This window comes from Cetorhinus maximus, chromosome 20 (assembly GCF_964194155.1).
Source record: "Cetorhinus maximus chromosome 20, sCetMax3.hap1.1, whole genome shotgun sequence".
NCBI lineage: Eukaryota > Metazoa > Chordata > Chondrichthyes > Lamniformes > Cetorhinidae > Cetorhinus > Cetorhinus maximus.
This window is the reverse complement of record NC_135898.1, coordinates 36,086,797-36,099,345: the sequence shown is the minus strand read 5'-3', so window position 1 is coordinate 36,099,345 and position 12,549 is coordinate 36,086,797. Positions and strand designations below refer to the sequence as shown.

Sequence of the window (12,549 nt, the reverse complement as noted above, 5' to 3'; positions counted from 1 at the left end):
AATGAAAGGGTCATTTCAGACATCTGGGATGGAGGTGGCAGCCCTGGCATGAAGTGGAAACAGATCTTCGGCAGCCTAGCTGAAGGAGCATTAGATCAACCCGTCTTTGCCTCCCTGAAGGATACCTCCATGCCCTCAGCGTTCTCCTCACGGTGCTCCGCTTCTGACTCACTTCTGGATTCATCCTCTGCGGCCTGTGGAACTACCTCAAGATCCTCTTCCTCCAATGGGTCCCTCCTTGCCAGTGCCAGATTGTGGAGAGCGCAGAATGCAAACGCTATCAGTGACACCCGCTATGAGGGGTATTATAGTGTTCCCCCTGAACAGTCCAGAAATCGGAAGTGCATCTTCAGAAGACCTATGGTCCTCTCTAACACCGCCCTTGTGGAGGCATGACTCCTATTATAACGCTGCTCTGCCTCTGTTCGTGGGTGACAACTTTTCAACAGATAGCCCTTATCACCCAGCAGCCATCCAACCAGTTGGCACTGAATAGCCTTGGCACCTGGGAGAGTCTGAGGATATAAGCGTCATGGGAGCTGCCTTGGTACCTTGCACAGACTTGTAAAATCAGCATCCTGTGATCACACACTATCTGCACGTTCATGGAGTGGAAGCCCTTCCTGTTAACGAAGGCACCCGGCTGACCCGCTGGTGCCTTGATGGCCGCATGTGTGCAGTCGATTGCACCCTGGGTGCAGGGGAACACAGCAATCGCTGCAAAGCCTTTGGCTTACTCAGCCTGGCTGCCTCGTTGTACGGAAATGAATAAATATCATTACCTGCCTGAACAGAGCTTCTGTCACCAGTTTGATGCAACTGTGGACAGCTGATTGGGAGACTCCACACAGATCCCCCACTGAGCCCTGGGAAGAGCTGGCTGTATAGAAGTTGAGGGCCATTGTGACCTTCAGCGCCACTGGCATGGGGTTTTCACCCACACAGTTGATCTCAGGCCCAATCATCTGACAAACAGAGGTCACAGTCTCCCCGGAGAGTTTCAGCATTGCACCTCAGACATATTGAGGTAGCTGCATCGCTGCCTGTAAATCCTGATAGCAGAACAGTGGAGTCTTCTGTAGCCCCTTCCACCTTGGAATACCTGCTGGTACTGAATGCACAGAAACGTCCTCCAACTGAAAATATTGAAGCCATTGCCTAAGCACTGACACCATCCCTTTCCCTGGATACTAAGGCTGAACTAGACCATTCTCTCCACTCTAACATCAGATACCCACTGCTTTCCTTTTGATCAAACCAATAAACTAAATTAGGGAAATTTAAGGACAAAATAAGATACAGCCCCTTAAAGGGACACTGTGAACTGAAAGCCAAATGTTAAAGGAAACTTACAAACATTAAACCAAAATGTGATCAAAGCGGTCTATAAAGCACCCCAGCCCCCGCGGTGCCCACCGCACATGGAAGGCCTCTATCGTGCCAGTAGACACTGCTTGCTCCCTTTCCAGGGACACCCAATCGCAAATATAGTCGCAGAAGAGGGACAGAGAGTCAGGCCGGATGACTCCCTTGATCACCCGCTGCCTGAACCTGTTGATGTCCAGCCTGGCCAGGCCCAGGAGTAGTGAGGAGGTCCTCCTCCCTCCCTGCCCCTCTCCACACTGGGTGTCCGACGATCAGGAGCGTGGGGCTGAAGTGTAAAAAAAACAAAAACAAAAGGCTTTTTAAGCAACAAAAAAGGGGGGTGCAGCCTACAACATGAAATGTAAACATGGTGCATGTTTACACAAGGCTGCAAAACACAGGCATCTTGGGAGACCATGAACCAAAACAACCTATGGTTGTATGGGATGGCCGCGTGCAACACCCTCCACCCCAGGTCCCCGATGGTGAGTGGGAGAACTCCCAAGTAAAGAGCCCTCCACTGTGGACCTCTGCTACCAGATGGCAACAAGGCGTGTCCAGGCAGTGGGCGAAGGCAAGGAAGGAGTTGAAGGGTGTGCAGCAGCAGCCCGTACAGGAAACCCCAACTAGACCGTTCTCAACCTGAGAGTCCTATTTGACCTTGAGATGAGTTTATGACTATATCCACTGCATCATCAAAGCCACTTATGCCACTGCGACATCGCTCGTCTCTATCCTATCTCAGTTCAGCTGCTGCTGAAGCTGATTTAGTTACCATTGGACTTGATGATTCCAATGATCTCCTGGCTGGCCTTCCACCTTCCACTTTCTACAAACTTGAACTCGTCTAAAACTCTGCTGCCCGTATGTAACTCTAGGTCCCATTCACACAGGATCTCTATGGCTTGGTGATCTATACTGGATTATGGTGTGGCAACAGCTCAATTTTAAAATTCTCATCCTTGCTTTCAAATTTCTCCATGGCCTCACCCCACCTTAACTCTGTAACTCCAGCCTGACAGCTCTCAAAGACTTTTGTTCTTCCAATTCTGGCTTCTTGCACATTCCCAATTTTAATCCTTTTATTATTGCCAGTCTAGGCCACAAGCTCTGGAGCTGCCTCCTTAAATCTCTGTAGCTCTCCCCACTTTAATGACACTCATTAAACCTACCTCTTTTACCAAGGTTTTGGTCACATTCTAATATCTCCTTATATGGCTGTTTCAAATTTTGTTTAATGCTCTTATGAAGCAACTTGAGTTGTTTTACTACTTTAAAGGTGCTGCATAAATGTAAGTTGATGTTGTTTTGTAATGATGGTGGCATTGCAGAATGTTGTAAGTTTGTGTTTTGTACCAATAACACAGAAATTTATATGCTGGCACTCACCGAGACTCACCGAGAATTTGTAATTTATCATTCAACTGTTCTGGGTGTCCGTCTTCAAGATTTCATAATCCAGCCATTGCTTTGTGACTCATGTGAATACTTGTTATGTTTTTTGAAGTGTAGCTTGTTTTTTTTAAGTCTGAAGGGTATTGTCAGTTCACTGGTTATCATGTTTTGCTTGCTTTGAATGTTCCCTCAGTTTTCACCCACACTCTCCTGAAAGTGCTGACTTTCTGATGGGGCACTGGTTCTATGAATGTCAAGGACCTTCTCCTGCCTAATGCAAAACAACATTTGTTTCTATAAACCAGCAGATTTTATTAGGGACACTGAGCCCAAATTCTAACTAACTGTTCTTTTCCCTTAAGCCAAACATAGTACACCCATTGGCATGTTCCACTGTTTCTGTGACAGTTTCCATTGTTTTTTTGTTGCCTATTCTGTGGAGTCTGTAGTATTTCCTGGTAGTTGTGGGGAGACCTGAGGTCTTGAAACCCACTGTGTTAGAATGGATTATAAGGGAATATTGCTGGGAATCCCGAGAGTCTCAGGTTCATTTTTTTAAAGAGCCTGAGGGAGGACAGTTTTAAAAAACGGCATTGTATATTCATACATCTTTGTTTTCATCTGCGAGAGAAGTGATTAAAATGACAAAGAATCCAACAGATGCCCTTTCTAGCTTCTCAGGTGGATGTAAAAACAATGCCATGGTACTATTTAAAGAGCAGTGTTATCCTGCTAATATTTTTCCTTCAATCAACACCACGAAAACAAGGTTACACCATTTACCTCATTGTTACTTGTGTAACCTTGACATGCATGTACTGGCTGCTGCATTTCCCTCCATTACAACAGTGACTACACTTCACAAGTACTTCATTAACTAAAGCACTTTGGGATGTCCTCCAGGTCACAAGAGGCAAGAGTCTTTTTTAAATTGTGGCATATTTTACACAGTCGTTTCCATCAGATTGTGCTAACTAGTTATAAAGTACTTATTTCAGAAGCCTGCTAACATATGAAAATTCATTTTATATAACTCAGATAACCGACAGAACAAATACTACTTTTGTGTAATATACCGTACGTGTATAGTAAGGAAACTATAATAGAAAAGAAAAAACAGACTAATCTTTTGAAAAAAAGTGTTATTTCACATTACAATTCTACCATGACGCAATCACAACATTTATTTAATTTTATTGATGTAAAAAATGAAAGGTAATGAGCACAAAGATTGAAGGCTAAGGAAACTGCAACCAAGTGAACCAGCCACTTGGTGTCAGGAGCTGACAGTCACAGTAAATTGATGTTACGTATGTAACGAAATATAGTTACATGCAGAAAACTTTTGGCAAAAATAGGATTGAACAAAACTTTAGTACATTAATTAAAAAGAAACAGAAAATTCTGGAAAAGCTCAGCAGATCAGACAGCACCTGTGGAGTAAGAAACAGAGTTAGAGTTTTAGGTCAATGGTCCTTCAAATTGATGAAAGGGTTTGATGAAAAGTCATTGAACTGAAATGTTAACTCTGTCTCTCTCTTCACAAATGCTGTCTGACCGGCTGAGTACTTCCAGCATTTTTTGTTTTCATTTCAGATTTCCAGCATCCACAGAGGTTTGCTTTTGTTTTAGTACATTACTTTCCAACCACTCAAAATAATCCAATTCAATCACTGCCACTCTGCCAATTCAATCAATCTCTAACACTTCAAAACTTTACTGTTAAATAACACATAGCTTCAGTTTTATTTTGTAGGCTAACATTTGGGGTGTACAGAAACTGTGCAGTAATAATGATAACTATAGTGAGAGAAAACAGCGTGACCAGAAAGATACATGTAGAGAGAACAGCAAACGGCTCCTAGTTATTTGTATGTGTTTAGGTCCATATAGAAGTAAGTCACCTCCTTTCATGGATTAGTTACTAAGCCCTTCTATTTATATAAGTTTCCTAAAAACAAATACTTCTTTTGATTCTACTTTGGTTACAACAAAGGTATATAGCCAACACCGGTACAAAAATAATTAAATATTTTATTTTGAATTAAAACGCAACAGTGGCAATTCTTTTTGCCAACAAAAGAAATGTCACTGTTGACAGGTAATCTATATTAAAAGTATTTTAAACCAATCTATAGGCACCACATGGGACCAGTTTGTTACAGCAAGCATTTGTTTTTTTGGACAAGAGGGTTGTGCTTCAAACGCAACAATGATTGTTTAAATACACATGGCAGATCATCCCAAGACAGTCAGCCACTTATTTGTTTTTACAGTAAACAGAGTTAAGACAAGTATGTTTTTAATCTACCTAATAATGCACAGGATGTTCTGGCTAATTGCTAGAGTTGGTTTCTCCTGGAGGTTTTAGGCAACTGTAGAATGGTGCCAGAAGCACCACCTGCGTTTCGAATGATGCTTGTGAAGAGCAACCTCATCCTTCTCGCGTTCCTTCTTCACTCGCTGGTAGTGGTCCTCTTCTTTTAGGTACCACACAGGTGGCCAACGGTGCTTCTCAAAATACTCTTGGTTTTCTAGTAATTAAAACGGTAAGAGTTATAAATCTGAACTGTTTCGCTGCAAACGTAAGAGTCCTATATTCTAGAATATGCAAATCAATTTAAAGGTTTAAAAAAACAAGTTTTTAGTCAAGCTAATGAGAATGCAAATCACAAGAACAACTTTAATTAGTGTACATCTTCACAACTTTTGCACACAAGAATTACTGGAAGCTATAACTGTTAGTCTACATAATCTAGGTTGAACAACACTTTTGTAAAAATCCTGGGAAGTGATAAACTTAGAAGTACAGAATAGTTCTGGCACAGAAGGAGGCCACTCGGCCCATTGTGTTTTCTGCAAGAGCAGCTCACCTAGTCCCACCCCTCTGCCCTTTCCCCGTAGCCCTGCATATTTTTCCTCTTCAGGTGTTTGCCTAGTTCCCCTTTGAAAGCCACAATTGAATCTGACACCACACTCTCTGGCAATGCATTTCAGGTCTTAACCATTCGCTGTGTTAAAAAACTTTGATGAAAATTGAACACATTTAGGTTGTTTCTTTTCTACTAACTACAGGCTACTGTTAATTCAGTCAATTGTTGCTCAAAAACTTGAATCCAGTGGTACAAATTAAGTGAGTTTAATGAATTAGCACAAGAGGCAATTCAAATGAAGCAATTCTGAATGCCGAGCAGTAGACCATATCTGCTGTTGGTCTTCTAGTGAAGGAGGCTTCTGCAGTTGAATTTACAGAAAACAATTAAATCCTGTTAAACAATGCAACAAGTCTATAGTGTACATTAGACTGTTGATATAACATACATAGACCAGCAAAATAGAGATCATCTCCAAGGTAACCATTCAAAGATGCATAAAATGATCTTTTGCAGGTGCCTTAGGCACCTTCAGCTTCCATGTAATTAAAACTCAGTCAAATAAATATGAACCCTATATAGAAAGATACAGCTGTCAGCTTAAGCAAGAGAATCTTTCCTTTTTACTGTTTAGCAGTAAGAGCATGGGTAAAAGATAATGTAAAAGGTCATTTGTGTTATTGTACTGCCTGGTTTGAAGGTCGTTAAAACAAATGCTACATGATGGTAATACTTGTCCACTAGATTTTACAGCGAAGTTGTTTATGGCTTTGTGAGGGAATGTTGAAACATTTATCAGCTGATTGCTATTAGTCATGCTGGGCATTACTACACACTAAAGATACTGTTACCCTCTTTAACAAGTTCTCCCCTCATTTTGTGAACCATCATTCAGAAAGCAGCTTTAAACCATTTGCCAGAGTTATTCTTGAGCCAGTGCTGCAAGATGCAAGTGAAAGGCCCAGAATAACCAACTCACTACAGCACATGTGTGTGTGCAACAGTAGCTGAGGGAACTGGCTCCAGAGGGAGCAAAGGGGGCAGGTAGCTAGGTATCATGGAGAAAAGTCTAACGGAGGCATGTGGGAGTGAATAGCTGTGGGGTATTCTGGGGTAGCGTGCCACTCCATGACCACTGTGCTGTAAGTGAGCTGACAGGTGAATGTAATTCTTGAAGATCCAATGCACACGTTTTCCCAATGAATGTTTCATGCGCATCAAGATACTGGGGGAAGTGAAACACTTATGCAATTTCAATCATTCCATATTAGTGCTGAACACACCTTGGTAAGGTTTAGCACATGCTGTGAGCTTAGTCCAACATTGTGCTGTCCCAACCTCAGATATGCTGCAATAAGTTTAAATTATTGTCCAGGCTGATCATCTTAGTTCTCAATGAGAATTGTGTGCTGTAACCTTTGCCATTTAGTTATTTGTTTTATATTGACTCAACAATTTCATACAAGACCAGAGAGATTTTTTATTCTATCAGCCTGGCTTGGATTCAAATACAGGCCCCAGAGGTTGGAGAAGGGATTACTAATTCATTGCATTACCATGTCTCTGAAATTTAATTAATGATACAAGTAAACCAGAGTAAATATTTTGTTTCTTACCAGGAGATATTGCCTTTATCTCTTTCCTGAACTTGCAGCAAACGCTGTTGTAGCTTGTACAAATGTGATGCAAACACCAAGCTGCCAGTTGATGTGCATTATGAAACTACAAGTATAGGGGATGAAGAAAAAAAGTATTTTTAAGATTAGCTGCAATGTGTAATATATAGGATATCTATATTAAGTTCCTTATTATGCTTATATCAGAAATGTGAACGGCCTGCAATTGTTAAACATGAATTACAGAAGCTTTCAAGTAAATGACTGTCATCCCTCAGCTGCTGCATTTTTGGAACTAGAATGGTGAACGCCAACAGTAAGGCCACAATCTCTCTTTGAACCAGAGAGAAATTTTAAATTAAACTAAAATTAAATTAAATTAACACAATGACAACTGAGTTAACAGAACAATAGGGGAAAAAAGGTGAAAGAGGTGGCAGCAGGGATATTGGAAGCATTGGTGGTCATCTTTCAAAATTCTATAGACTTTGGAATGATTCCTGCAGATTGGAAGGTGGCAAATGTAACCTCACTACCAAAGAAAGGAGGGAGAGAGAAAATGGGTAACTACAGAGCTGTTAGCCTAACATCAGTAGTAGTGAAAATGCTAGAATCTATAATAAAGGATGTGGTAACAGGACATATAGAAAATAATGGTAGAATCAACATGGATTTATGAAACAGAAATCATATTTAACAAACCCGTTGGAGTTTTTTGAGGATGTAACTAGCATAATAGATAAGGGCGAACTGGTGGATGTGGTATATTTAAATTTTCAGAAGGCTTTTGATAAGGTCCCACACAAGAGGTTGTGTAGCATCTTTTACATCAACTAGAGGGAGCAAAGGGGCCCTTGGTTTAACATATCACCTGAAACATGGCACCTCTGACAGTGCAGTACTTCTTCAGTATTGCACTGCTCGCTTGATTCTGCATAGTAATACATCCATTGCCAATAAATCCCATGGAGTGTTAATTTGCCATCTAATGGTTTAAAAAACAGTCCAAGAAAGGAGTGTTAAAGTTAGACTTGTGTCATAAGAGGTTAGTAAACAAAATTAGAGCATTTAGGATTGGAGGTAATATACTGGCATAGATTGAGAATTGGTTAATGGATATAAAACAGAGAGCAGGAATAACCGGGTCATTTTCAGGTTGGCAGGTTGTGACTAATGGGGTACCGCAAGGATCAGTGCTTGGGCTCCAGCAATTCATAATCTATAACAATGATTTGGATGTGGGGATTAAATAATTTGGATGTGGGGATTAAATGATTTAGATGTGGGGATTAAATGTAATATTTCCAACTTTGCAAATGACATAAAACTAGGTGGAACTGAGAATTGTGAGAAGGATGCAAGATACTTCGAGGGGATTTGGAGAGGCTATGCGAGTGGGCAAAAATTTTGCACATGTAATACAATGTGGAGAAATGTGAGGTTGTCCACTTTGTTAGGAAAAACAGAAATACAGTATTTCTTAAATGGCAAGAGGCTAGTAAGTGTTGAACTTCAAAGGGACTTGGGTGTCCTTGTTCATGAGTTACTGAAAGCTAACATACAGGTACAGCAAGCAATTAAGAAGGCAAATGGTATGTTGGTCTTTATTACAAGATGATTTGAGTATAGGTATTTGAGTAAAGATATCTTAATGCAATTATATAGAGCCTTGGTGAGACCACACCTAGAGTATTGTGCACAGTATGGTCTCCCAAGTGCTCTATACTTGACACAGAGGGAGTGCAACAAAAATTCACTAAATTAATTCCTGGGATGGAGGGATTGTCCTATGAGGAAAGATTAAATAGACTGGGCCTTTATTCTCTGGAGTTTAGAAGAATGAGAGGTGATCTCATTAAAATGTAAAAAAATTCTTACAGGGCTTGACAGGGTAGATGCAGGAAGGATGTTACCTTGGCTGGGGGTCTAGAACCAGGGGACACAGTGTCAGAATAAGGAGAAGGCCATTTAGGAGTGAGATGAGGAGGAATTTCTTCACTCAGAGGGTGGTGAATATTTGGAATTCTCTGCCCCATAGGGCTGCGGAGGTTCAGTCGTTGAGTATGTTCAAGACTGAGATCGATAAGAGTTCTACACATTAAAAACATCAAGGGATACGGGGATAGTGCAGGAAAATGGTGTTGAGGTAGAAGATCAGCCATGATCTCACTGAATGGTGGAGTGGACTCAAAGGGCTGAATGGCCACCCTACTCCTATTTCTTACATATGTTATGTTCTTATGAAAAAGCCTTAATTCACTCAGCTAATTCTATCATGGTGGGGGAAATTGGAATAGCCCTGGAAACTCCTGATCAGTTGCCTCATCTGAAGCGTGGCACTGCAGGGCTTCCACCTGGCAGCTGACCCCAAATCCCAAGGATAGGAACACTGGCATAAAAGGGGTAGGCACCCAGGCAATTTACTGTACTTCTTGGGCATCTCCCTAATTGGGAGCAGGCAAAAGAGTGGGCTGGGGCGGAACTGTAAAGGTCTGGCAGCACTTTGCTGCTCTGTCAGATGTGTGCAAAGCTATGGCTTTCTTTTAAGAGCTTTAAAAGCTCGGGTGTTCTGTTTTCACTTTATTTATGGCAATCAATCATTGCCATTGGAAAATCAAATTGCAAACCTCATGTGTGGCATTGTCCGACACACTAAACTGGTGCAGGATTGGAGGAACTGATGGAACTTCTACTGGATGACATCATTCCTGCCAGTCCTGTTCCTTCTAACAACATCAGACCAGCAAAGCAGGGATGGGTAGAGTGATGAGCCTGCCTTTCCACCCCCACCCCCCCCCCCCATCCACTGATCTAGCCCCGATGTTCTGCAGGGGTTCCCCAAGCAAGAGATTGCAGATCCCTCAAGAATATCAAGGGAGCTGACACTAAAGGAACATGCAATTATTAAAAGGAAAGGACTTGCAGTTACATATTTTTTTCAGGACTTTACGACATCCCAAAACAATTTACAGTCAATGAGGTACTCTTAAGGTGTAGTCACTATTGTAATGTAGGAAACATGGCAACAAATTTGTGCACAACAAGGTCCCACAAACAATAATGAGATAATGACCAGATTTTCTATTTAGTGATGTTGTTTGAGGGATAAATATTAGCCATGAGATTGTGGAGAACTTTCTCTTTTTCCCAAATAGTGCCGTGGCATCTTTTCATCAACTAGAGAGGGCAAAGAGGGCCTCGGATTAACATATCACCTGAAACATGGCACCTCTGACAGTGCAGTACTCCCTCAGTATAGCACTGCTCGCTTGATTCTGCATAGTATTACATCCATTGCCAATAAATCCCAAGGAGTGTTAATTTACCACCAATGGTATTAAGAAACAGTCCAAGGAAGGAGTGTTAAAGTTAGACTTGTATCAAAATAGTTTTTTCCTGGGTTATATACCAATTCATGAGGCACTTATGCTAGTTGTCAGTCTAAAGTTTAATGTCTATTATCATTAAGGAAATGACCTACTTGGGCAAGTTCCAGGTATGTTAACACCTCCCCATCAATATCATCACCTTCTTTTACTGCTTTCAACAACTCCTGCACAGCATATTGTTCTGTAAAGGAGCAATGTATACAATTACATAACAGGAAAATGGAAAACAAACCAAAATTACTCAAATTGTGATTAAGTATAATATACCTGAATTATTTTCACCAAAATAATCTGGAATGCTCCCATCTGGCACATGATACTAAATAAGTCATTTGGTTATGAAATGTTCCCAAATTTTCAGTACTAACATTGAGGAGGTAAGACCTAAAAGATGCTAGCCTTATTTGCTCTACCCCCCAAAGCATTCAACTTTCCAAATCATTGAGATATGATTATGGCCATGAGACTTAAGTCATGTCTGGTGGAAAGGCGTGATCTCACAATATTTCATTTTAGGAAGTTACATGATGAGTGGAATTTTCTCTTTGGATGATTGTGTGAAAATGGGTAATATTGGATTATTTCCATTGACTTCATAATTCAATGTCAAAATGATTCCCACTAAGTTTCAATAGTTTGGGGGTGAGGGGGGGCAGGGAGGTTTCGAGGTGGGTACCCTGCCACCTCCACTTACACAAGTCTGGGCCAGGAAGGCTCATGTATGTCCTTAACGGACAGTACTCCACCAGTGGTGGGCAGGGGACACACCATGCAGCTAGACCGGTGCAAACCCTGGGTTTGCTTGTGGCATCCCTGGGGAAGAGGTCCCAAAGCACTCAATGTCTCATCATGGGACCCGGTATCAGGAAGGGGTAGCCCACCGAAAGCCACCCCATGCTTTTTCTTCCGAACTTCCTCTCCAACACACCAAGCTATGAACCCCTCCCTGTAAGCACCCCCATCCCGCCTCACTCACCTGTGGCCTGGGTTATTCAGCGATCCTCAGCCTCTCCCTGGGTGCTTTATTGGCAGCAGCCACGACTCCTGGTGGCACTGCCACCAATGCAGAGCTGTCAACCTCTGATTGGCTGGCAGCTCTCGAGAGGGCTAGACTTTCGCCCCAGGTCCTAAATCCCATGAAAGGCCAGATGCTGATCAGTTAAGTGCCTGAGGGGGCTTAATTCTGAAGGCGATGCACGACTCCTGTCCCAACTAGCGAGCGAGACCCCTATCGCCAAGGTTAGATTCCACCCAAGGTGTTCTATTCACCAGAGAACCACTCTCTTCTTTTACTTTACAGATGGAATAAGCTGATCCTAGATTCCTATTGTGATGCATTAATAATTGGTCTCAAACAGAGCAATATAATTTATGTAAATTTTAATTTTTTGCGATATTTTATGAAACACAAGGTGCTACTTAATTTCTATTTGGAAGTCTAGTGGTAAAATATTTCTCTTTCTAGTCGGGATTATTTCTTGCCTGATGTGTTACATGGCCTCATGTCCTTTCTTTAGCACTGACCTGTCAGAGCCACAAAACGTGGAAGGCACAGCCTGTTTGCCAGGACAATCAGCTCAATTGGGTCAAGTTTTGAACTGAATGAGAATTGGCTGGTGTACAGATACTCCAGAACTGCTTGCATACAAGCCTTGCTTGTGGTGGGGAAGTAAACCTGTAAGTAAAAACAAAATATAACCAAACCTTGTTCTCAAGCGCTGTATAATATATTAATGGTTAATAAAAAGTGTTAAATATTAATATAAAATTGCATACATGCAACTCAGTGACTATAAAGTGAATTAAAATCATTTTAATCTAAATTTGGATATTCATGAGAAGGGACTATCATAAATCTATTCCCCATCATGAAACATTTAAGACTCCTGCTTTATTACATTCACCAAATTG

The 12,549-nt window shown here is 41.5% G+C and overlaps 1 protein-coding gene across 2 annotated transcripts in view; it reads right to left on the bottom strand.

The window, feature by feature from the left end:
- Positions 1-3,887: 3,887 nt before the first annotated feature.
- Positions 3,888-12,549, bottom strand: part of rhobtb1 (Rho related BTB domain containing 1) — a 92,863-nt gene continuing 84,201 nt past the window's right edge. For both annotated transcript variants that reach the window (XM_078565888.1, XM_078565887.1), the window contains exons 7-10: positions 12,163-12,313; positions 10,731-10,819; positions 7,250-7,355; positions 3,888-5,294 (exon numbers count right to left, since the gene is read on the bottom strand). In XM_078565888.1, coding sequence (XP_078422014.1) covers positions 5,128-5,294; positions 7,250-7,355; positions 10,731-10,819; positions 12,163-12,313 — 513 coding nt within the window. In that variant the 3' untranslated portion in view covers positions 3,888-5,127. The remainder of the gene's footprint in view (positions 5,295-7,249; positions 7,356-10,730; positions 10,820-12,162; positions 12,314-12,549) is intronic.